This window comes from Rhinolophus hipposideros (assembly GCF_964194185.1).
Source record: "Rhinolophus hipposideros genome assembly, chromosome: 5".
Taxonomy (NCBI): domain Eukaryota; kingdom Metazoa; phylum Chordata; class Mammalia; order Chiroptera; family Rhinolophidae; genus Rhinolophus; species Rhinolophus hipposideros.
In genome coordinates this window covers 95,349,176-95,375,253 of record NC_138051.1, presented here as the reverse complement: position 1 = coordinate 95,375,253, position 26,078 = coordinate 95,349,176, and the positions used below count along the sequence as shown (strand labels likewise).

Sequence of the window (26,078 nt, the reverse complement as noted above, 5' to 3'; positions counted from 1 at the left end):
CCTTACTGGTCTAGCAGTTCAGGCTCTTACTAGAACAAAACTTCCCCGTAGTATTGAAAAGAATTAGACAATAAAGTTGGATAAGCAGGGAGGAACCAGACGGTTAGGGAGCTTTGAAAGCCAAGTTGGAAGCGTCTAAATAATTTGAAGCACCTATCTGAAAAATATTTGTTTTCTAATTGGTTGAATTTAGCCATTTCTATATGTTGTATAGTCTTAATTTTTAAAAATTATTTTGTGTTGTAATAAAAGTTTAGCATTAAAGATTGCTCTCATTCTAATTTAGACTAAATTAGAACTAAAGAAGCAAATGGGAAGCTTTAGCTTCCTATGTACCACATTATTTGTAATAAATATTAGCAGCTAACCTACTTATGTGGGAAAGAATATTGAATGACTATTTACTGAGCAATTTCAACATACAGGATTCTGTGCTAGGCACTGGGCACTTGTAAGGATTTATAAGTTCAAGGTGCTGCCATAGAAGAATTTAAAATCTAGGCTAAAATAGTCACTTTATTTATCTTATTGTTCTCAGTCTATCTCACAATGTTTAGTTTGAATGACTGGATGGAGAAAGACTTAGTGAATCTATTGTAATATGTAATATAAGTGTATAAAAATGTATGTTCACATAGAGATTTTGGCGCACATGCACTCTTGTATGAATTTCATATTGTGAGAACAGGTTCCCATGTGGGTACCCAGCACCCCAAGAAATACTCTTTTTGTGGCTTGGGGTCACTTGAAGCCATGTTGGGCAACTCTTTAAGCAGACAATTTCTATAGTTTTAGATGAGGCACTGCTGGGTGTACCCAGTTTTCCCTCCCCTTGCAATATTGTCCAAGAAGTTTCTTCCAGAGCTCCACCCACAGGATAGAATTGTCAATATGAAATTCTGGCTAAAACCAAACTCTAGTCAACACTAACCAGCTACTGCTGAATTCCTGAGCTTGTCTAACGCCAAATAGGTCAGAGGAGACTGTCTATAACTTTGAGGCCGTCATTTACTCTTTTCTTAGAGAACTTCAAACTTCTTGTTAATCTTTTTTTTTAGTAGTCAGAGGGTAATTTTAAGGGAAAAAATGAGATACTGCAGGTGAAAGCACTCAACGTAATGTGTATCTGACATATGGTTAAAATGCTTACTAATTGTTCCTGTTGATGCTTCTGAATGTGCCAGTACTGAATGCCGTAATCTTTGTACCCAGGTGTTGTGGATGAAAAATCTCACCCTCAGGAGCCATGTTGTTCAGACCTCTTCCTGTTTCCAGATGAGAGCGGGAATGTGTCCCAGGAGCCCGGCCCCACTTACGCCTCATTCACCCACCACTTGATTAGTGACACAATGACAGGTGTGCCCACTGAAAATGACGACTTTTGCATTCTTTTTGCACCAAGAGCAACCATTCAGGTAAGAAACTTATAACATAATTGAGGCCTTACGAGAGTGTTACAAATTAAATTGACCAAATGGTACACGATAAAGATTCTTTAGATTTTTTTTAACTCTTTGCAGTTCAGAATGACTTTATTTTGTAATTTACTACTGATGCTTTGTAAATCTTTGTTATACTTTACTGTTTCTATGGCACATCTCTCAAAGACTCAGAAAACAATGCTCTCTATATTTGCAAAATTTCCCACATGGATTATTCAACTACAGATGTTGTATGTAGTAAGATAACTCTTCAGGGTGAAATTAGATGGCAGAAAGAAGTGCTGCCGAGTTGCTAATCCAAGAATTGGGAAAGGTTTGTGTGAAGGCTTGGTGGACATATATAATTTCCATTTTAGAGTCATGCTCACACTTAAAAAGCATGGATTTAATGAATCCACAGTTCACTAACCAAAATGGGTAAGCATTGGTGTTAGAATTGAACCCCATTCAAAATGAATCACTATGTAGTGTATATATGTATTAAACTGCCCAGTAGTAAACTGCCCAGAGTGTATTTGTTTGACTAAGTTCTGGGAAATTAAAAAAATAAAAGCAATCAAATTCAGGATAAGCTCATTATTAGGGATATGGTAATTTGATCAGCATATTGAAATATGTCAGATTTGGAATGCAGTATTGACTTTGAATTAAAGAATTATACGCAGACACACACATACAAATATACTTACACATATACATTCACACATACACACATGCTAATTCTGTCTTTTTTATTGTCAATCAAATAATAAAAGCCAAATTGAAGACTGTAAAAAATCCTAATGGAGTGATTAACATAGAGCAGAAAGAGAGTCCATTTTGTAGTTAATATTGCAGAATATTTTATGTGATGATTATGTCGGTACTTATCCCATTTTTATATACTGGAATTACTAAAAAGAATGTAGAATGAAGAAATCCCCGTGAGATATGCAGGATAATCCGTGGTTTCTACTGAGATAAGACAGTATGTGTTACCTGTTTATTTTAGGAGAAGGAAGAAGAACCAGTTGTAAAAATAATGGTCGATGACACAATTGTGATAAGAGATAATTATTTTAGTCTGCCCATTAAGAAGACAGATACGAGCAGAGCCCCACTACACTTTCCCATGCCTGTAGTCCGGTATGTTGTTAAAGAAGTCTCTCTAGTTTGGCATCTTTATGGAGGAAAGGATTTTGGAACAGCCCCTCCTACTTCTCCAGCTAAAAGTTACATGTAAGTTAATTTCTGTAGTTTATTTGGCAGACCAATGTACTCTTTTTGTAGAAAAATGCATAGCATTTATCATTTTAAGAATTATTAATATAGTAGTATTAAAAACCATGTAATTTAAATGTCACTTATTCAATGTTAGTGTTAAAGTTTTGCATTCTGTAAACTTATTTGCAGTGTTTGTATTTTCACTAAAATGTGGTGACTTAAGTCATTTCCATTCAGCATAATTTTTTGGGTACCTCCCAGGTGCCAGAACCTATGTTAGAGGCACATTCACTGAAATCCATATGACTCAGACTCTGCCCTCAGTTCTAGAGGGAGAGACAGTTATGTGAGCAAATGAAGGCAGTGAAGTAAAGTGTGTGTATCAGGAGGCAGGGGCCATGTGTGCCCCCGAACCTCCAGCGTCCGGCTGGGTACCAAGCGGAGAGCCACTTCCCCCGGAGTACTTGTTCCACAGGTGCATTATCCGGAAGAGAACTAGATAGAGGGACTAGGTACAGTGGGGCAAACTTCTCAGTGGGTGGGGAGGAACAGACAAAGCTTCATGAAGAGGTAATCTTGGGCACAGTGGTGGAGTGACTTTTCTATTTAAAAATGATGTTTTAAAACTTCCGAGTTCACTATAATTCTTTTCTATATTCGTGGGGATTTCTAGGACTTGTACTCTCTCCGGGGTTTCTGAAGTAATAAGGGACTGTAAGGAGGTCTCATTTCCAAGTCTGCCTTGTCATACGAACATCAACATTGTATTCAGGTGTTTCTGTTTTGCAAACGGACAATCAAAATAATGGCAATAATAAGTCGTGTTCTCAGTGTCCCCAAAGTATAAAAGGTGTGGTTTGAATTCACAGTCGTACAATTTGTGGCAATGTTCTGACAGTTCTGTAATCTTATTTTCTCCTTTCATCTTGTTATTTTTTCCTGATATCATTCATTACCTTCCTTCGAATATGCCTTTAACAAAAGGTGTTTATTTTCTTTAATTTATTTATAGCAGTCCCCACAGTTCACCGTCTCACACACCCACAAGACATGGACGTAATATGGTATGTGGGGGAAAAGGAAGAAACCATGACTTTTTAATGGAAATACAATTAAGCAAGGTAAGATGGCGTTTTGAAAGGAAAATTCCCCAGAAGTGGGAGCACTGATGGACTTCATTAGGACCCCGCCCGTGAGCAAGCATCAGAGTCCCCTTGAGGGCTTCTTAAAACACCTATTGCTGAGCCCCAAAATTTCTGCGTTGGGAGGTTTCTGCTTTAGTAGGGCCCATGCATTTGCATTTTTAGTGAGTTCTCGGGTGATTCTGACCCAGCTTTTCCCAGGACCACACTGGGGAGCCACCGCCCTGGAGTATCTACAGAGAAGGCCTGCTACTGGATAGCACATCTGTCAGGTCCTTTGTGGGCGTCTAGGGAACAGCAGGGCCAGGGCACTGCTAACGTCACATGCATTTAATTCTGTCAGCTTCTCTACGATTGTGCTAAGTGTCATATTTTAGGGTGTTCAACGTGGTAATGTTACAGTGATGCCAATTCCATATATGTAATTGTATCCTTGCCCCCTTTGGAACTTAAACCCTGCTGCCACTGATTGATTTTCAAGCAATTTCATAGATATGTAAGATGATAATTTCACATCTTATTTCTGTTGAGGGTTCTGCTTAAAAAAGATAGGTCAAATAAGAAATGTCAGTCAAACTTACCCTTGTGTGGTACGGTACACATGGATCAATACATAAGCGAACAAATGGATGTTACGTTGTTCTCTGAAAGTGGAATTGAAAGCTGAGCATTTAAAGAAAACGATGAGTGGTATTTTGCACTGGAAAGAGAAAATCTAGTTTAAATCAAATGTGAAGATTGCTCTGTGTTCCTTCTCCTTGTCTGTGAAGGTGAAATTTCAGCATGAGGTCTACCCCCCGTGCAAGCCAGAGTGTGACTCCAGCCTCTTAGAACACCCAGTCTCCCGCCAGGTATTCATTGTGCAAGACCTGGAAATTCGAGATCGTCTGGCAACATCACAAATGAATAAGTTTTTGTACCTGTATTGCAGTAAAGAAATGCCTCGAAAAGCTCATTCCAACATGGTAAGATTGAAAACTGTATAGTTTGTGCTATATGAGTTTTCGAAAAGTGTTTTTATTAATATTGAACTGCAAAAGGTTTAGATTGGGGAAAATTACTGGGTATTTTTTCTAAATTTAATATGAAAATCCATTTAAAATATGCAGCTTAAATTTTTATGTTTTAAAAATCATTTTGCATGTCACTTCTAGGGTCCATTAACTATAATTGCCAATATAAGGGTACTTGAAGAAAACCAGAAGTCCATAATGATTACACAAAATATTTAGTATTGTTGGAAATGTTCAGATTTCTAGTGCTTTTTAAATTTTACTAGGATAGAAATGATTAGCTCAGGACTTTCAGAAGAAAATGTCAGAAGCTGTCTTTAGAACATAGGTCTATGGTTTAGCTTCAGGGGCCTGCAGACTCCTCCAAGACTGCACGTACAACATTATATATGGGTTTCTCCTCTAAAGAAAACCCGTATCTTTCATCAGATTCTTGAGGGAGTTTGTACCCAAGAAAGTCTGATTAAGGCTTTTAAGGAAAAAGGATAAACAATGCCATTTTTTGTTCTGTAAGGCAATAGAAACGGGACTTTTTATTTTCTTTCTTTTTTGTTTTTCCTGTTTTTTAAATGCAAACAAGGTCATAATATCATTGGGGGGAAAATATTTTTCTCTTTCTTATTTTGTAGCTGACAGTTAAAGCATTACACGTGCGCCCGGAGTCTGGCAGGTCGCCCCAGGAGTGCTGCTTACGAGTGTCACTCATGCCACTTCGCCTCAATATTGACCAGGTTCGTTCTGCAAGCATAACTCATGGGGTTCTGATGCAATACATGTCCCACATTCAGAATGGGAAACTTGATTCAGTAGAATTATATGTTTATTATTAATGAACTTTGATGAAAGTTGCATAATTGAAGCAGTCTCCCATTGGTAAGAACACAGCAGATTCAGTAGGCGTTTGGAACCTGAACTGTTGGTGAGTAAATGCTCTTAGATGTTACCTCCAGTTTCCTCTTATGGTCTCCGTGACATAGCGCTTGAACCTGCTTCTCATTCTCTCTAATTCTTATGTACATACCCCTAATGCGGCTATGCAGATATTTTCAGAGAGTATCAAAGGAATCCCTTATGTGTTTGATTCAAAGTTATGAAGGGGTGTGTCTTAGACGCAGCCCCTGGGAGAGAATTCCTTCTGCTCTGGGTAAAATGACAAATTAGTGAAGGGGCACCTAAACAGGTCACAACCAACAGAGGTTTTTGGAAAGACAGAAAGAAATCTACTTTCTCATATTCTAACAAGCATCCCATCAAATCATTCTGGGTTTTGGTTTGACCCAGAGAGCTGTTTAAAACATAGTTGGTGCCTCTTCTACAAACTTTTTTCAAGGTGTATGAAATACGATGCCTTGTGGCAGTGCAGTGTAGTGAAGAGACCGGCTTGGAGCCAGACCTGGCTTAGTTCTCCTTTACTATACAGTTATGTGGCTTCTCCAAGCCTCAGTTTCTTCATTGGTAAATGGAAGAAATAGTAACACATGTAGCATCATTGTTTTTTTAAAAATGAGGATTCAGTGAGATTAGTGTATATAAAACATTTAGCTTGGTGCCTGGCACACAGTGTTAAAGGTCAAAAATGCTTACACCAACTGAAGAAAACAAGTGGAGTTTTTTAAATAATCTGCTTTTGGAATAACAAAACCCTCCTGTTATGCCTTATATTGGTGTGAGTTCAGGTTTGGAAGCAGAATAGGTGTGGGGTGGCATTATGTGTTCATTTAGATAATATCGACTGAATAATGTTGGCTCATGTAAGTAATTAACAGATACTTCAGGAATAAACTTAAATAATATTTATACTGTAAACAAAATATAGGCATATCTCAGAGAAGGTGTAGTACGAAGCACAGAAATTTAGCACAACTTTAACATTTGTAGCTTCTGAGCTGAGTAACACTTACCCATGAGTACTTTAGATTTATGCTTTCTCATTATGAGACTATCTTTTGATACCCATATTTTAATTTAATTTATCCATACATTGGCCTACTAGGAACATGATGAAGGATTTAGGAGAAATTTGATCTGTGGAAAATCACATGTGAGGAGGACTTTGAGCAAGATATATCTTTGTAGTATGATTTTTACCAGACTTAGCAAGTCCAATTTTCCTTAATAGATTTTCTTTAATATTGAGCTTAATTTCTCATTCAGAACTATAAAGCATTATGGTTTTCAAATGGGGAAATATTAATCTTAGAGGAAAGTCAGGGAAATAAATGTTATGACTAAACTGAGGAGGAGTGGGAAATAATTCCCCAAGATATGAAACCTAGGAAAACAAAGCCATGCAAAAAATATGCAAGCCTTAATGAAGCATATTACTAATCAAAAAAATCCTTTCTAGTTTGCATCTTCTAAGATTGAAACATCATATTTTGAGAAAGCAAATGGTCATCTGAGTACAAAACCAAATATTTGTGTTTTTCATCCTTTTTTGAAAACAAATCAGTTGATGAATGATAATGCTTTGACTAATATTTTTCTTACCAAACAAACCTCTGACTTTATCTTAACTGGATCATAGACAGTGAGTATGAAAGCAATACATTGTTTTCTCGTGTTATTTTTTTTCCCAATTAGTTTCAGATGTACAAAACAATGTAGTAGTTAGACATTTCACCCCTCACAAAGTGATAACCCCTCTCCCCCAATCTATTGCCCCTCTGACATCATATAAATCTATTACAATTCCATTGACTCCATTCCCTATGCTGTACTCCATATCCCGTGACCATATATATATTAAATTATAGTTGGCATACAATATTATTCAGCTTCAGCTTCAGATATACAGTGCAGTGGTCAGGCATCTACACTGTCCATGAAGTGGTCTCCCTAATGAGACATGTGCCCATCTGACACCCTACAAAACCTTTACAACATTATTGATTATATTCCCCAAACTGTATTCTCATGTTTTTAAAAAGCTGCATTGCTGTTGAAGTTTAGTACAATTGCCTCCAAAGCTCAGTGTGTTGTTGGTAGGGTAGGCAGGAAACTAGGCAGATGGAATGAGCTCCCTCTAGGGGCTTAAGTAGGTGATGCAGGTACCAGAGGTAGGCAGTTTGAGATCGGAAATAGGAAGGGACCAGATATCCTGACTCTCCTGGTCTAGTGTTCATTTTAGTATTGTGCTGCCTGGAATCTGTGCAGGGAAGATAGGTCAATGAATTTCCAATCGGTTGCTGAATGCGAACCTCGTCCCAGGTTACTAGGATGCCAGGGATACAAAGGTGAATAAATGTGCCATCCTCAAAGATCTGGGTGTAGTGGAGGGACCAACATCAAATGTGACTTAGCACCTGTGGTGAGTACAGGTGATCAAGATTGGCAGAGGATGATATGCGCCAGCAGAAGAGGGCTCCCAAGCCAGGCTGGGACTTTGGAAGAGTGAGTGGGGATCAGGAAAGGCTTTCCAGAAGAGGTGACACTCCAGCGGGGCCTACAGAATGCAGTGGAGTTTAGTAGCCACATTCATTGTTTTGTACAGGCATTCAGGGCCTAATTCGGGTTGTAAGATGGGATGTAAGGCCATGCACGTCAGATAAGTAAGTGCTCGGCTGAGGCTGGAAATGATGGATATGTAGCAAGCCCAGTTGGCACACTTGTGGTTTTTCAGCGTCACTGCTTAATTTCAGGGTATGACATCAAAAGCAATTCTTTTTAGTACTGTTAACATCCTTTAGCATAGGACCTTAGAACTAGAAATAACTATTTCATGGTCAAAGTTTAGTGTAAACCACATTTTTTAAAGTTTTAAAAAATTGATAGTATTGAGGTATAATTTGCATGTAATAAAAAGCACTCGTTTTAGGTGTACAATTTGAGCTTGACAAATACATACGCTTGAGTAACTACTACAGCAATTGAAATATGGACCATTTCCTGCAAAGTCCCCTCATGTCCCTTTGTAGTCAGTCTCCATTCCAAGCAACCGTTCATTTCATTCCCATCACCACCCGCTGGTCTTTCCCGTTCCACAGTTCGTATCAGTGGAGCTGGAGCTGGCTTCCTCTCCTCACATTATGTCTGAGATTCATCCAGATGGCAGCATGTATCAGCGGTCTGTGCATTTGTTGCTGAGTGGTAGGTCATCGCACGGGCGTACCACTTGTTTATCCATTTACTTAGCGGTGCTCATTGAGGTTGTTTCCTTGGTTTTGGCTCTTACGACTAAAGCGGCTACGAAAGTTGTGTACAGGTCGTTAATGGACATATGTTTTCATATTCCTTGGGTATTATAAAAAGAATTTCTGGGTCTTAGGATAGATGTGTGTTTAACCATCATAAGCAGCTGCCAGACAGTTTTCCCTGGGGGTGCTGCCATTGGACGTTGCCACCAGTAATGCATGAGAGTTGCAGTGGTGTTGCCTTTTTAATTTTAGTTATTTTACTTAGTGTTCATTGTGCTTTTAACTTGGATTTCCCGATGACTCATGCTGCGGAGCATCTTTCCATGTGCTGATTCACCATTTGTGTACCTTTTTCTGTGAAATGTCTGTGTGCTGCTAGTTTTAAAATTAAGTTGTCTTACTGAGTTGTAAAGTTTAGCATAAACATCAAAATAAAAAATTCTGAGAGCATTTTGAAAGCTAATTATTAGTATCCCTTTGTTACTTTGTGCATTTGTAGTAAAATGGGTAAAAACCACTGTCTCTTTAGTCTTTTTTTTTTTCAGAGCACATTTATACCTGAATTTTCTCTGCCTTTCTCTGAAGGCAGCCATGGAGTCAAAACATTTATAGCAGTAAAATATCACCATCTAGTGGCCAAAGAATGTTTTATATACTGTTAACTTTGTTAGCATTTTATTAATATGTACTACTTGGGAGATATGTATAGTAATATATAATAAATGTGCATGATGTAAATAGTTTATAAAGTACATGAAATATATTGTAAGGCATAATGATGTAACAACAATTCATGAACCCACTACCCTCCTGCAAGAATATTCCCAAAGCCGTTAAACCACCTGCTTGTTCTTCAGTCCCACCCCCCAGTCTCCCATGTGCTACTTACCCAGAAAAATACCTTTCTAACTTGTGTCATTTATACTTCTGATCAGTAGTCTGATCAATGCGATCAGTAGTCGATCAGATCCTTGGGAATTGCCAGGCAAACTTCCAGTGTGCTACCTACCAAATATCATGATTCTATGATTCACCTTCGCATTGCATTTTAGTACATTAATGTTTTATATTAACTTAGAATTTTTTTAAATAGAAGGGAAGAATAAGAAAGAATAGGCTCAGGCATTGAATTTTCTTCTCCAAAATGGACTTGTTGGTTTGAGTAAGGTAGGCAAAACGAAGCTGCTGATAACGGGCCAATAGGGATTGCGTATATAGCATCCAGACAGAGCCATCCAGTTTTGTTTATAACTGTAAATTCAGAAGAGACCACAGTGCGTGGGTGATTTTATTTATTTTTAATTTTTGTTTTGAATGTCATGTCCAATGAAGAAAATGTATCAAGGCAATAAAACATAGTGGTAAAGGCAGAAATAAGACATTAAGAACTTTTAAGGCACATGCAAGTACGGAGGATATGCTGGCTGCCATTACTATGGTTAATAACGTTACCGCGGCAGTGCAGAGCGAGAGCGGGGCTGAGTGAGGATGCTGTGTTTCTAAGGAAACGGAAACGTACTGTGATTTAGAAATAACTATGATTTTTAACTTCTCTGTGTCTTCATGTTCACATCTATAAATTAATTTTCTCAGAGTTGTAAGAATTAGCAAAGGGTGCGTGAGAAAGAGAGAGAGAGAGAGAAAGAAAGAGGGAGAGGGGGGGAGAGAGAGAGAGAGAGAGAGAGAGAATGCCTAACACAAAGTAAGGACTGAATAAATTGTAGCTGTATATGAATAATAAGTAAAATATGAGACTTTAACATACTTTGTTTCATAGTTTTAGCAATAGATGTACCTTTTTCCGTGTTACTTATAATTATACCTCTTAATTTTAGGATGCCTTGTTCTTCCTGAAGGATTTCTTCACAAGTCTTTCTACAGAAGTAGAGCTTCTGATGGCTCCAGATCCAGAAGGTACTAAATATATGTAGTTTGAAAAAGCCTGTAACAGGTATCTGGAGTGGTTTTGATTTTTATGAGGCCTTTTTGAGAATGTACTTGCAATCTTTATTCTCATTTATATAAATGTGTTCTGTGTTTATTTTTATTAAGTTATGCAAATGTAGTTTGTGTAATAGTAGTAATTTAAAAGGTGAAAGTCAATTTTCTCTGTAGTAGTAATTGTGTTTTATTAAATAAAATGTAGCAACACAAATTAAATCTAGATTGATTTAAATGGTTACTCTAAGGAAGACTACCTAATTTTTCAAATGTCCACATTACATGTTCAGTTAAAAAGTCTCCTGGAGCTGATGTCACCTGCAGTTTGCCAAGGCATTTAAGTACCTCAAAGGAGCCAAACGTCGTTCTTTCCTTCCCTGCGCCAAAGCATCCTTTCCAAAATGACAGTGCCAACTCAGCGGAAGTGGTTAATGGGGAGGCGCAGAAGGCCTTCGCGGCCGAAGAAGCCTCATTTAGTGATCAGCCTGTGTTTTTCAGGTAAATCATTTAATTTGGATAACAGAGGACGTTATTTTAGTTTTGAAGCTTGTCCTTGAACGCGTTTGTGTACAGGTAGTCAGGAGGTCACGTCAGCTTTTCTTTGCACTGCCATATAATCAACTGGTATGTTTGTTTGTATGTGGTCCCACCTAATTCCCTCTCTCGTTTACACAGGGTAACCCTTGGTGAGGATGTATCTCTGTTGATTCTGTAGCAGGGGTTCCCTTTTCCTCAGCTCCTACCTTTGTCCTCCACCTGTCCCTCTCGTTCCCGTCACTGGTATGGCTTCTTTGTGCCTCCTCACACGGCTGTCCTTTCCCGCGTTTCCGTTATCCATCTCAACTTCAGCATTCCTTCTTATTCCTCACGGGAATGTTCTGTCTAGTTTTCTGGCTGCCCTCCATCACTGTCGTGTCTTTCCTGACCCTGCCCTCCCTGGGTAAGTTGCATGTCCGGAACCCCAGCCCCTGTGCTGCTGCTGTCTGCTGTGACTGCTGCCCAGCCACGCGGCCAGCTGGTTACACAAGCTTATCCCTCATTTCACACTCGTTCATTCTTCCCGTCTTGTTTCTTTCTCCACCCCTGGGGTAGGTGTGGAGCCTTGGCTCTATTGGAAGGAAAAGGCTGAGGCTCCAAGCCACCTGTGTTGTGAGGGACAATTGACCACTTTCCCTGGCTTTCCGTGCTCCTCTCCCATTGACACCAGCGGTCCCCAAATTCTGCCTTTTCCTCTGAGCTCTGAGGTTAGACTTTGGCTCAAAGTGGGCAGTATAACTATTTTAAAGTATTTTCTTGTTTTAAATATCTTGTCTACTGATGACAGGTTTAAAAAAAAAAACAATATGAGAATTGGCAAAACCCTGAGATAGATGATTTTAGTAGTTCTAAACATTTGCACCACAGAGAAGAACCTCTTTTATTATTTGATCTTTTAAAAAATGGTTTCTACTAAAAAAATTGTATATCCTAAGTAACAGTTTGTATTCTCATTTTATATTAATCACATGTAAACTACCAGTTTGGTTTTTGTAACCACTGGATAACCAGTATAAAGGAAATTGAATTGTTAAAATTCTGGCCTGAAAGCAAAGAAATTTGACACTTTTTAGTTTGTGTAGCCTTACTTACTTACCTATGTAAGTGTTTATTGTTTTCATTAGACTATTTAAAATAGTGTATAGATTTCTGTTTCTACTTTTAATAGCTCCTAGTGGGTCCAGGACTCTGGGCTAGTAACCAGTGATAGAGTCCAAATTCCTCATTTTATAGATGAGGAAATGAACGCCCAGAGACGTGAGCTGACTGGCTCAGCTGACTTAGCACAGTGGCTAAGCCAGGACTAGAACACAGGTCTTCATCTCCAATTCAGTGCATTTTGCAAGTGATGCCCCCCCCAAACATTTATTCAAAGTTTATTCCACAAGTATTTATTGAACACTTACTGTATGTATGCCACGGTGAGCAAAGTAGACAGAAATCCCTAATTAATAATTAATACATATGATTCGTCCTAATGTGCTTTGGAGAAAAAGAAAGTGAGAAAGCAATAGGCAGGTGTCAACGGGCTGTTGCCCAGACAACCAAATGGAGATGAGTATTCAGAAGATGGGGGAGGACCTTGGATCTCAGGCTTCTTGTGTGATTGATGTGAATCCAGCATTTCCATTTTACTGCAGGTTAAATGTCTTTGTGGGCTGGCTTAGTATGTAATCACCAATACTCTGTAGAAAAAAATGAGTTTCTGGTTCCAGTTTACAGTCCAGCTTTTGGAAGCCAGCTTCTCCTTTTGTTTGATGTGTCATCAGTGTATAATTATAATTTCATTCTCAATTCCAATATTTGTGTGTCGATACCCTATTTACAAGTATTGGTCTCAAGAATGCTCACTACAATTCACCAATGTAGGTGGCATTCAAAAAATGTATTGGCAGAGACATTTAGGGTCAGAGAGTTTAAGTGACTTGCCCAAGTTTGCTTCCCATGTAACTGATAAAACTGAGATTTCATGTCCATTTTTTTCTAACTCCTTTGCTTCATCATGGAGCTAAAATGAGTATCTTACCTCTTGTCTTTTTACTTGTTGATAATGATGGTATTATTTGGTTTAATCTTGAAGGTTGCTTTTATTAATTTGTTCTCTGTATGAATTGAGAATATCTGCCAGAGTAAATTTTTCTAAGATAAACATTACTTAGTAAACTACGAAAAAGTTTTTGTGAACAAATTTAAATATAATAAAATAAATACAATTTATAAGATGATTAACATGAGTATAGTTGTTATATTACCTTAAGAAAAGGCATTTTTATTTATTTATTTTGTGGTTTGGGTTTTATTCTCCGTTTGAACAAATTAATTTATATCTAATTTCAACTATTAGTAATTTTGAATATAATAACTCCCCTCCTGTCTTTATTTCAGAGAATTTAGATTCACATCAGAAGTTCCTATCCGACTTGATTATCATGGAAAGCACGTGTCAATGGATCAGGTTTGCAAACTTTGTATAAAGTTTGTATAAAAAATTGCCTTGTTTGTTTTCCTGATAGACTCAATTAAAAAAAGTTTTATGTCATAGACGTTTCAAATGATGTATAAGATTTTAAAATTTAATTCTGATTTTAAAGTAAATTCAATAGTTTTTACTTGAGAACCCGTGAGTACAATTTGATATAAATTGGGTCATACATATTATGAAAGCAGTTTTTTTTACTGCAAACATTTTAAGTGTTTTAGCTTCATTAGTGAGTGTTGCTTTGGCTTTCCCAAATAACAACTATTTTAAGTGTTGAGTCTCTCAATTTACAAATTAATCTGGGCTTTTTTCATTTTAAAGGGCACGTTAGCTGGGATTTTGATCGGTCTAGCCCAGTTAAATTGTTCTGAACTAAAGCTGAAGAGGCTTTTCTATCGGCATGGGTAAGTTGGATTATTACCTGAGGCTTTGAGCTATAGTAACTAACATTAGTTTACAACAAATTAAAATTGAGTTTCCTTAGCAAGCACATATAATTTAATTCTTTTATCGTGTCGGCTGCAGAGAGCTCATTTTTAGAGCATCCTTACTGGTTAGCGTCTAGTTTTCATTCTGAGAGAGTAGAATAAGTTTGACAAAGAAGTATTTTTCAAACACAGCTATAGTTATGATATTTTTTCATAATTTCCCAAAGTTGTAAATCAGTTTGTTTAGTGAAAAGACTAGACTAAATTCAGAAAACAATGGTTCTTAGTAGCTAAGAACCATATGGCAATTTGTACCGTGTTTCTCTGAAAATAAGACCTAGCTGGACAATCAGCTCTAATGCGTCTTTTGGAGCAAAAATTAATATAAGACCAGTCTTATTTTACTATAATACCTGTAAGATCGGGTATAATATAATATAATATAACATAACATAATATAATATAATATGTAGTGTAATATAATACCAGGTCTTATATTAATTTTTGCTCCAAAGGATGCATTAGAAGTGATTGTCTGGCTAGGTCTTATTTTGGGGGAAACACGGTAGATGTTGAGTTAATCCTATGCCAGAGGTTTAGATGTTCAAGAAGTAAGAACAGTGGAAAAACACAGCTATTCATAATACCTAAGCCTTGTAGAAATTAACACTATAATTGGATTATATGTATGTGTATATACATGTATTTTTATATGTATTTATATATTCAGACTAAATATCTATTATACTATTTTGTCTTTGTAATTTGTAAATTTTCTTTTAAGTTAAAAAATTCCCCCAAACTTATCTAAAGCTATACATTTCTTTTTCCTTCCTCTATACTAATAGTCATTTGCTCTAGTTTGCTAGGTGTTGACAAATTATTTTCGTATGCAATCACCGAATGGCTTACTGACATTAAGAAAAACCAGCTACCGGGCATCCTGGGAGGTGTTGGGCCTATGCACTCACTAGTACAATTAGGTAAGTTTCCTTTTTTAATCAGAAGATGATTTATTTTGCCTGATCGGTGATGCTTAACCTTTTTGTGGTTACGGATGCCTTTGAGAGTCTACATGAGGACCGTCTTTCTAGAAAACCTATATTTGTAGTCATATACACAAAACTCTGTCTCCCATTTCAGGGGCTGCAAGCAAGCCCCAGGGTTAGAATGATAGCAGAGATCTGAGCCTCAGCACGCTTGTTGACTGCTGTGTGTCTGTTGCCTGTTGCAGTGCAAGGCCTGAAGGACTTGGTCTGGTTACCGATAGAGCAGTACCGGAAGGATGGCCGCATTGTCAGAGGATTTCAGAGAGGCGCCGCCTCCTTTGGCACCTCTACAGCCATGGCCGCTCTAGAACTCACCAATCGAATGGTTCAAACCATACAGGTATCTTTTCATAGGCTACCTGACCCTATACAAAGAAGAAGGGTCTTTATAAAACAGTGGGGTTATTTTTGTTTTCAAAAACGATGCTGTGGAAATATACAAAATTAATAAAATATGAGAATAGGTATATTATTTGTAATGATTTAATACTATGCTTTTTAAATTGCTTAGCTGTCCAGTGTTACGTTATTTGTAGAAAAAAAAAAAGCAGTGGAATGCAGTGTGAAATGTGTTTGCCTATTTTGTGTTACCTCGGTTTCGAATGTAATCCATTTCGGAATCCTGTTTGATTGAGTTCTGAAACAAAACTGAGGCGCGGTTTCCCCATAGAAAGTATTGCAAAATGGGTAAATCTGTTCCAGACCTTTAAAATAAACCCCTAAAACTACAAATTTAGTGTGACTTTTACTATCTAATGATAGCATAGATCCATAAAATTTATGGCGTTCGTAAACCGAAATGTTCATCAATGGAAGCGTTCAAAAACCAAGAAACTACTGTAAATGATAGCCATTAAGCTAGCTGCGGATTTATTTTACCACATTTATGTGAAAAAAACCATAGCTAAATGTAAAGAGAGAATTACAGAGCAAACAGTAGTTGTTCTAAGGTTTGTTACATCAAGTATTAAGGTCCAACTGACCTTATCTAGAACCTGCGTTCTTGACTAACCCGGTCACTTGGAGAATGTTCTGAGAGGGTAGTAAAGGGCCTGAAAAAATCAGCTCAATCCAGATAGTGTTGGTTTTTAATGTACGCTTTCATGTTCTTATAAAAGTCGTAAGTCCTGTGGTAAAGAATCAAGCACTGTGGAAGTGCCGTGTGCGGGCATGAGCCCCCGTCCTTCCCCAGGCCCTGTGGGAAGTGCCCCGTTGGAGCCTCTCTAGACTTGCTTCTCATTCACTTCTACTTTCTGATAAATGGTCCAGGCCGCGGCCGAGACTGCTTATGACATGGTGTCTCCGGGTACCCTTGCTATCGAGCCCAAGAAAATGAGAAGGTTTCCTCATCATCGGTTAGCCCAGCAGCCAGTAGACCTGAGGGAAGGCGTGGCCAAGGCCTACAGTGTCGTGAAAGAGGTAGGTGATTCTCGGGCGACAGGCCAGAACCTCTCCCACGCTTCCCAGGCTTTTATCTAAAGGGCACCTGTGGTTGGAGTTTGTTCTGAAGGACCCGTGGGAGTTCACTTGGCACTGCTGCCAACTATGAGGGCAAATCCCTGCATCAGGTAGGAGAAGAGAGCCGCGGGGTGGCCACTGGGTGCCCGGGAGCAGCAGTGACCTGCCTCCCCCCACGAGCGAGCAGGAGTAAGAGCCAGCACAGGGGCTCACCCACGGGGCCCAACACACGTTCACACTCTGCTATGCTTACCTCCGATTTGTTTAAAAAGGCAGCTTTTCATGTGAATGCCTCGTGGTCCCGTTCCCCTGCCTTCCCTGTCCTGAAGATAGTACAGAGTTATCTGAACAAGTGTGTATTCATAAGCAAAACATACTCTTGTTTGTATTTTAAAAGTTCACATAAATGGTGTTATAGGTATCCTAACTTTCCAGATAAACCCATGTTGATGATGTAGATCTAATTTCAACTGTTTTGTGGCATTTCACGGTATGAGTAGAGATAATTTATGTGTTTTCCTATTGGTAGACATTTGCTTTCCATTTTTTCCCTGAAACACTGCTACGGGAATGTCCACGAATGTCCTCTTGTTGATATGTGCAGGAAATTGTTGGGGGACATGGTGATTTGTGACTATTTGAGTCTTGATGTCTATTAAATATGACCAAGTTGTACTTTATTTGCACCAGTGAACCCTGATTTTATGGCTGTTTTCAAAGGCATTCCCTGTCTTAATCTTTTGTGACATTCTTTTTAATATGACACATTGTTTGAGGTCATTTTACTTACGATTGATTTGTGTATTAGGATTTCATTAAGGCTGTTGTCCCCATCATATGCTGACAGGCAGAACAGTCTTTTTCACCTGACAAAAGTTAGCCTCTGTGATCCCAAACCACAGTGGTGGAAAGACCACTGAGGGGGAACCCCCAGAAATGTATTAGTGGATAAATAAAGGCAAGACTGGTCACCTTTATGAAAAAGAGATTTAGTTGGGAGAACAAAGAGAGATAATTACCAGTCAGACCTGTTCCTACTTTGTCAGGACTGGGCCAGTTACCAGTAGACATGTGAGAAATCAGGTTTGTAAAAATGGTCCTGGGGTTCAAGACATAGCAGGGGCAGTTGACAGCAGGATAATAATAGCTGTTGGATATGTAGCACTGTGCAGTTTGCAGAATGGTTGCCTGGTTTCATCTGTATTCATTCTAAAATAAATATTTATGTGCTTGTTTTGTGCCAAGTGCATAGGAACCCTTGAAGGTAGATGGCATTCCCTGTCACAGGTGAGGGGACAGGCTCAGGAAGAACGGCCATGGAGAGTGGGCAGGGGGCCAGGGTTGGAGCCGGGGTTTGGGCCTGCTGTTCAGTTGTCGTTCTCTAAAGCTGTCCCTGCAAAGACTGAAGGAAGGGAGGGTGACAGCAGTGAGCTGGGATTCAGACGGTTGGGGATGCTTGATGAGACTGAATCTGAATCCATATAAAAACGCTCTTAAATAGAGGTTCCTCAATGGGGATAAATATTTCTTCTTCTTTTTAGATATTAAGAACTCCAAGATTAAGGGAAAACATCCTGTGTGTTTCACAGATAGGCTCATCCTTTAGATGGGAGTCAGCACACTAAGGCCTGCGGGTCAGATCTGGCCAGTGCCTGCTTCTGTGTGCACTTCTAGCTAAGAATGCGTTCTACAATTTTAGAGGACTGTAAAAAGGAAAAAAAGAATAAACAACAAAGACTGATGGCCCACAAATGTTTATCATCTGGCCCTTTATGGAGAAAGCTTGCTTACCTCTGCTTTGCATAGTTGTGATTTGTGGCCGGTAGTTGTAAGGCACAGAGCTGGTCATCTAGGAATTCTGTAATGAACACTCAGGACCTGCTCAGCTGTGCCTAGCCCGTTCGATGTGTTATTTCATTTAATTCAAGCAGTCATCACAATATTGTAATTGCCCATTTGAAAGGACTTGTCTGAGGTCACACAGCCAAGTGACGGACCTGAGATTTGAATTTACTTCTATAGCCTCCAGACTTGGAGGTGTTAATCGTTGTTTTACAATAAGCTGATACCTTCTCCTTGTTGTGGGTTAGGGAGGGGAGCTGGGACGGGGAAGCAGATGATGGGGACAAATGTATAAACTGTAAGCATTTTCTTCAGCGTGTTCACGGTTTCTTTTATTGGCTCTTGTAGATAGTTATAAAAATAGCACTTATGCTATTTGTTTTTGGGTTTTTTTCAGTTCTTCTGTCCTTTTGCCCCTCATGGTACTACATTTTGCCTGCTGTGTTGGGTAGAAATGATACCCTTGTTAGCTTGTCAGAGTGATGGCTAGATTTGGGTTAGGACGAGGTTCCTTGGTTTCCCCAGAGAACCCAGAGTTCCTCGTACTGTGCCCTTCATTGAAAAGTAACAGCGGATACTGCCTCTTGTCCCCTGAGGGACTTCAAGTTCCACCGACGGTAGAGATGTGAAAATCGTGTGATGTTTTACCACTTTGGCTTGACCCACACGTTTATATGTTCAGCTTTAAAGCTTAGCATCCTGATGACTTTAACGTAAGGCAGTTACAAGCAAGGTGAAAAATGCTCCTACTTATTAAATATGCTCCTGCTCTATGTTCTCGGAGTTTTCTCTGTTTAATCCAATAAAATGTTCTATTTAGCCCTTTATCTTAATGGAATATTCCAGTTATCTTTTCTAGTACATAGCCAGCAATTTAAAACAAATTTAATAATATCCTGGAGCTTGCTAGCAATAGATTTTCTTATTACAGTTGAATCAGAGGAACTATCATATGCCTTTAGTGATTATATTTATTCCAAAAGCTTTGTTTGCTAAGTTTGATTTAACTAGTGACAAATAGTGCCAGCAAAGCTTGAGTCATTAAATACTTCTGTAAGCTTCCCTACTACGGTTTCTGCACACGTGACACCACAGAATACTAAATCATAATAATTGCCTCTTACTTCCCCTTATAATTAGAATTTTATCATAGAAACAATTATCCTATGTTATCTCAAAAGCACAGGCTTTTTTGGGTAGAGAGGGGAGGTCTAATTTACAAATATCATGTTGATTAAGTCTACTAAAGTGTGATTACAGGATAGTTTAGGGAGTTTTCTGACCAGTAATTTACTCACCTTTCTCCCCTGCCCCCTTTCAGGGAATTACAGACACGGCTCACACCATTTATGAAACCGCAGCCCGAGAACACGAGAGCAGGGGCGTTACTGGCGCCGTGGGCGAGGTCCTGCGCCAGATTCCTCCTGCGGTGGTGAAACCTCTGATTGTCGCCACAGAAGCAACATCAAATGTGTTAGGTGGCATGAGAAACCAAATTCGACCTGATGTCCGGCAAGACGAGTCACAGAAATGGCGCCACGGGGAGGACTGATGTTTCAGGCGTGATCCTTACAAAGATAACGAAGGCAGAACTAAGGAGCATAGTGTCCCATTGGCAGCTTTAGAGGGAACTCATTTAATTCTATTGTGCTCATCTCAGGAACAAAAGCAGTTCTTAGTTCAATAATGTAATGTCACAGCCACATGCAACCAAAACTTCTCTGCCGTTTTAGGGCTAGGTTGGTACTTGCCTGTAGAAAGGTTCGGTGACTGGTATCAAGTCCTTAAAGCATTTGCTGCCAAGCTAGTGGAATGCTTGCTTTTATTAAAATGAGTATAATTCTCCTGGTTACAGATGAGATGTCATTGGAAAGCTCCTTTGACAGTCAGGAGTGCTCAGAAACTTTTGAGCACTTCGAAAGCACTGTTTATGTTGTTCTGAGGAGTTGATTTTTCTTAAGGTTTAAAAAGAATCATAGCTTCGAAACTTTCATGGTGAGGGAGAGACAGAAGCCACAGGAAAATAAAAGCAAATAGGATTTTCAAAATAAATATCAGTGAGGACTAAATAACCTCGTCTGTTGGATTTAGTGTTCATGCCCTCGAGAATAACATTATTTCCACTTACTCAGAAAATCCTGTGGGAGTTGGAGAGCGTGAGTGTCACAGACACGTTCTGTTGTGTTGCACTTTATCTTGTGTGTGTGTATGTGTTTCTAGATTAATACGTGTCACGTGCTATCTTTATGTAATTTATAGAGTTACACAAAACATAAAGAGGAGTAAGGCTGAAAGTTTGGGGCAAAGGAAGGTAACTCAAATGTAATAACTTCCATTTATTTTAAGTGTAAATGAAAATGTGCGTTCTATAAAGAACTGGGGCCCATATAATTGTTTATATGTTCAATTTTAAGCAGGTTATATAGGGCAAGCTTGTTAGGAATGTGTGGAAAGGGAGTATGGAAGTAGTTTTTACTCTTAAAATTAACCAAAAATCCTCCCGATATGCCCTAGTCAGCTATTTCAAAGTACCGTTTTTACTTGGTTAAGTGTACGTTTTGATAAGCTGTCAGGAATGAATAAAGTATTTTTATTTAAAGGCAAAAGTGTTTTATGCTTCCATGAATATTTTGCTTTTCCTAGAGCATGCATATTCATAGATGCAATACTGTGATTTATTCCAAGATACTTGGGAACACTTTCTCAGAATTGAGTTTGGTTAATATCAAGTATATCATGACCTGGAAGTGAGAGGGAAGTTGTTCTCATCTCAGTCTCTGACTTGGGGTTAATCCAGCAGAAAGAAAATGTAGGACTTTGTATTCATCCACTGTTGAAAGTCACGTGGTAAGAATTCTCAGGTTCTGACGTGGGGGAATGTCGAGCTGAATTTGGATTTCAGAATCACATTTCAGTTTGGGGTTGGGAAAATGACATTGAATCAGTTTCAGTCTAATTTTTCTAAACAAGAAAGTAATGTAAACCAAAAATCTGAACATTTAAAATTTATAAAAATCATGCTCAATAGCTGTTAGTTTTATTTTGTCTCCTTTTTACTGCCAAAAAACAATGAAGGGCAACACTCAGAGTAAGCACCTGTTTAAGCATCACGGAAGCTCTGTTACTCTTTCCTAAGTAAGTGGAGTCCGTGTAGACCGAGGTCCCGAGTAAACAGCCGCCAAGGCTGTTTTTATTGCCGTGAAAGCCCAGCCTGCTTCGGGGGCACAGTCCGATCGCCCTGTGCTTGGAGCCCCCCCACCCCTGCTCCATTTTCCCTTACAATAGGACCTACGACGGACATTGTCTGTGATGCTTAATCAAAGTGAAACGTGCTTGATCAAACTAAAAGTATAAAATCTCTTTCACTTTCCAATATATTTCCCACAGTTACACTATTTAAGTTCAATTAGATATGGTATAGCGAGAATGATCATTCTCTTGTTTGCTCTTTGAGCTGCAAAGGGACCCGTCTTTTGACAAATTAGGTTTATAAATCCCATTTAAACATATCTATATCCTGCAGGCTCCATGGTTCTTGCTCTGTTCTGCCTTCCTGCATCTGCTATTGAGAGAATCTATGTTTAGGAAAAGAAACCTGTGTCTCAGAAAGATTCAGAGTCAAGGGTCTACTCATTGTCAGTTTAGCCAACATGCTCTTTACTTGAGATATTTGTGTATCTATATAGGAATACTTCTGCATCATTAAGTATCCCTAAGTTTTTCTTTTTTAAAAGTGTCGCTTTAAACTTTTATGCTGCGAAAACACAGTAAGGGGTGTTGGGCAGGATCCTGGGGTTGCCAGATTTGGGACTTCTCGAGCGGGTGGCTTAGCCATGCATGGCCTTCGGCTTCCCTAAGCCTCAGTGTCCCTCTCTGTGAACAAAGGGATTTCTCACGACAAAAGTCCAGAGATTTTTCCACTGGTTAGGGCGTGTGTGCATGTGTGCGCTTGCGTGCCTGTGTGTGAATGATGGTGTGGGAGTTAACACCCAGCAGAGTGCCCAGACCTGAGACCCCTCAGACTGGTGGCACTGCCACGTGAGAGCATTCTGGTCACATCTCATGGAGCAGCTCCTATGGATCTTGCATCTCTGAGAGTTTGGCATTTCTGAATGGCCGCAGTGCCGGCGTGGTTCTCTTGTGATGCGACACTCCCGAATGGGGTAAGCGGTGTGTGTCCGCTTGTCACTGCGTCCAGCTCGCGTACATATCTCCCCCAGGAGTCCACGTAGCAAGCCTGGTCCACATCTGCCGGCAAGTTTCAGAACCCACAGTGTTACAGAAACGTGGTAAGACCGCCTTTCTTTATGAAGGCAGCGAGGGCCATGGCTGTGTCTTCCCTTGAACAACTGGTTTGGGTCCCCCAGTTTCCCTTCCTGTGTGGCCCCAGATTGGTATTACTTACAAGTAGAACATTCACTTAACATTCGCCTTTTCAGATAGAATACAGTGTTTCTTGTAGACATCATAGCAGACTTCCATTTCACTAAAGTTTGGGTCCCATTTGGATTCCCACTTAAGCACACATATTTAACCTTGATCTTTTTATCATGGAACACTCACTTTAAGAAAGAAAAACAACTTCCCAAGTAGCAATGTGCCTAAAATGGCAAAAATATTAAAAACCAGTGTTTCTCCCTCCTACCATGTGTCACTTTTAAAATGCTATTACAATATTTCCAGCTTTTAAGGGAATTACTTTTTAACCGTCTCCTTTGAAAACTGTTCTGTAGGTTTGGTGCCTTTGTTCAGTTCCAAAACAGTCCAGACAAACGTGTCTGCTCGCGCAGGAGGTGTGGCCCCTGGGGTCGTTTGCACTGTGTGTGCTCACCAGAGTGGAGGCGGCAGGCAGGGTTGAAGTGAAGCAATTTGAAGTGAGGAATCTACACTTGGCACCAGATGGTTTCAGGATTAACAATGGTCAACATGAATTTGAATTTGAAATAGGCAAAAAGCTGGAGACTAAGGAGAAATCATTTCACTTTGCGTCAGTTTTCTTAGACCTGCATTGGGTATACTTCTTCAGATTAGTGGGGAGCCTGTGCTGAGCAGTCTTACACCCTGTTTTCCCTCACATCCTCTTGACCTTCTTAAGACATTAGAGAGGATGTCTACAAGTTCTTGAAGCTTCTTGAAAGTGAGGGGCTGTGCAAGCATGAAGTGAAACTGGTATCTGCAAGTTCATCGACTGGATGTACCAACTGGTATCAAATAGAATAAATCAAATATACATTTGTGAATCTTAAGGAGAAAAGTTATTTGTAGAGTATATAGATAATGAAGGTAAAAAATGTTTTTTCGATTACCAAGAAATCTTCTGTTTACTGGAAGATATCGTCAGTTTTTTCCTATAAGAATAATTGATTGCTTTTGTGCCAATTTATTTTTATCTCAGAAGGTTCAGGATCATGCTAGGTACACTGCTCCCTTTAATAGACTTTATATGTGCGGTTACAAGTCAGCCCATTTTAATCAGAATATTTTCCTTCCGTTGTAGTGGATGGAAATCAGAGGTGGAAAAGGCAGTCTAACACTCCACTACAATAGGCTTCTTTTGGGATGAGAAATTTCAGAGAGTTTCAACAATTCATACTTTGAAATGTCAGCAATTTTTAAAAACATAGGTGTTAGAGATAGATTTTCACCTCCTATTATAACTGTTGACATCTAATGCCTTGGGGGGTTGAAATAGCAGCCCCACCTTTAGACAAATATGCTTACTTTGCTGTTTCACACGTGTTTTGTGTATATGAAATGGCAGCTTCCGGTTTCTAGTTGGATTTACCTTGTATAACTTGCCGGTCACACAGGACTTTGCATTGCGAAATTTGGTATGGGTGCCAAGTTCAGTGCTTACGTGAATCTGCCCTGAATTAGTTTAGACCGTGACTTGATCTCTCCACAAGTAAAAGAACACACGCTGTATGTGTTGAGTATCATTGCTAAGTGTCTTAATTTTCCTAACTAATGTTATTATGGATGTCAATACTTTAAGAACACTGATGCTGTACAAGTATTTTTGTGGGAATGTAACTTGTTAGTGTGACTATTTAAAATATTATGAATTTAAGAGTCCTCTTGAAGAAAAGTAAAGTATTTACTCTTTGGAGTTCGCCTTCAACACTTGTCTTTTGCCCAGAACTGTTCCCAGAGCCTGGGGGGTGAGATTCTGCTGTTGGGAAATGGTGTTTTTTCTGACCCGAGTATCTGATGGCACATCTTGTTTTTTCCATGCTACCAATTTCTGAGCTACCTAGGGGACATGATGGTAGCACTTGCCCCTTCTCCCCACTTTTGGATGCAAATCACTGTTAGTTACCTTATCCTTCCAGTGTAGACTTGCGGTAAACACATTTTGTAGGTTTGATTATAGGGACCTACATAAATACATGATAAATCTGTCTTTTTTTTTTTAAGGAATATTTTTACTTGTAAATGGAATATTTAAAAGAAATATTCTTTTAAAAAAAATTTTTATAAGAGTTTATTTGAGCCAAATTGATGACATATGCCGGGGAGCAAGATCTCAAATGCTCCCAAGAAATACTTATTTTTAAAGACAGTACTTTAAAAGAGGTTGGTTGGTTTGTTTTCAAATTTATTGGGGTGACAGTGGGTAGTAAAATTACATAGGTTTCAAGTGTACAATTCTGTAATACATCCTCTGTATATCACAAAGAGATTTTGATGTGACAGATGTCATTATAGAATTGTCCACTTTGAGCAATCGGGAAAATCACATCTCACTTCAAACATGACTCTTGTAAAAGGGAACCTTTGTGAGATGCGGAACAATTGTCCACCAGGCTCGTGGTATTCTTCATAAACCTCACAGCACCTTAGAGGCTGGTACTTGAGTCCGTGTTTTCCAGACGAGCCGGGCTCAGAGATGTCAAGATACTGGCTCAGGTCACATGGTTTGGCTCCCAAACCCCATGCTTATGTGACGATGGTTTCGTTTAAGGAACTTGCACAGTTGTCTAAGTCAGTAAAAACTTCACTAATTAGGAAGGCGTTTTGCTAGAAGATGGAGGCTAAAGGCTCTTAGGATTGTTGAGCCTAAGATGAGAACAAACTTGCTTATCTGTCTCTTCACCTGCATCCCAGCCCCTCTCCCTTTCCTGGCTGCACTCTGGTCACTCAGTTCTGCCACGTCCCTGTACGCAGGGGTTAGAGCCACCTGGAAAAATTCTTTTAATGCTGAAGCTCAGGCCCCAGTCAACACCAATTCATTAAAAATCTGGGAATGGGGCTAAATAAGGGTCTCTCCGCCTTAGCAATTTTGACATTTGGGGCTGGGAAGGCTTTGTTGTGGGGGCGCCCTGTGCACTGTAAGGTGTTTGGCAGAATCCTTGGCCTCTGCCCACTAGATATAAATAGCATCCCCTGCCCAGTTGTAAAAACCTGA

The 26,078-nt window shown here is 39.2% G+C and overlaps 1 protein-coding gene across 5 annotated transcripts in view; it reads left to right on the top strand.

The window, feature by feature from the left end:
* The window catches only part of ATG2B (autophagy related 2B), a 64,767-nt gene extending 43,059 nt beyond the window's left edge, over positions 1 to 21,708 (top strand). For 4 of the 5 annotated variants that reach the window (XM_081048570.1, XM_081048569.1, XM_081048566.1 and 1 more), the window contains 13 exons: positions 1,213 to 1,415; positions 2,434 to 2,660; positions 3,658 to 3,766; positions 4,558 to 4,752; positions 5,430 to 5,531; positions 10,772 to 10,850; positions 11,168 to 11,375; positions 13,800 to 13,869; positions 14,215 to 14,297; positions 15,183 to 15,304; positions 15,556 to 15,710; positions 16,640 to 16,789; positions 19,992 to 21,708. In XM_081048570.1, the coding sequence (XP_080904696.1) occupies positions 1,213 to 1,415; positions 2,434 to 2,660; positions 3,658 to 3,766; positions 4,558 to 4,752; positions 5,430 to 5,531; positions 10,772 to 10,850; positions 11,168 to 11,375; positions 13,800 to 13,869; positions 14,215 to 14,297; positions 15,183 to 15,304; positions 15,556 to 15,710; positions 16,640 to 16,789; positions 19,992 to 20,222 (1,934 nt within the window). In that variant the 3' untranslated portion in view covers positions 20,223 to 21,708. The remainder of the gene's footprint in view (positions 1 to 1,212; positions 1,416 to 2,433; positions 2,661 to 3,657; positions 3,767 to 4,557; positions 4,753 to 5,429; positions 5,532 to 10,771; positions 10,851 to 11,167; positions 11,376 to 13,799; positions 13,870 to 14,214; positions 14,298 to 15,182; positions 15,305 to 15,555; positions 15,711 to 16,639; positions 16,790 to 19,991) is intronic. The other variant, XM_081048567.1, reaches the window with a different exon arrangement.
* The last annotated feature ends 4,370 nt before the right edge of the window (positions 21,709 to 26,078 follow it).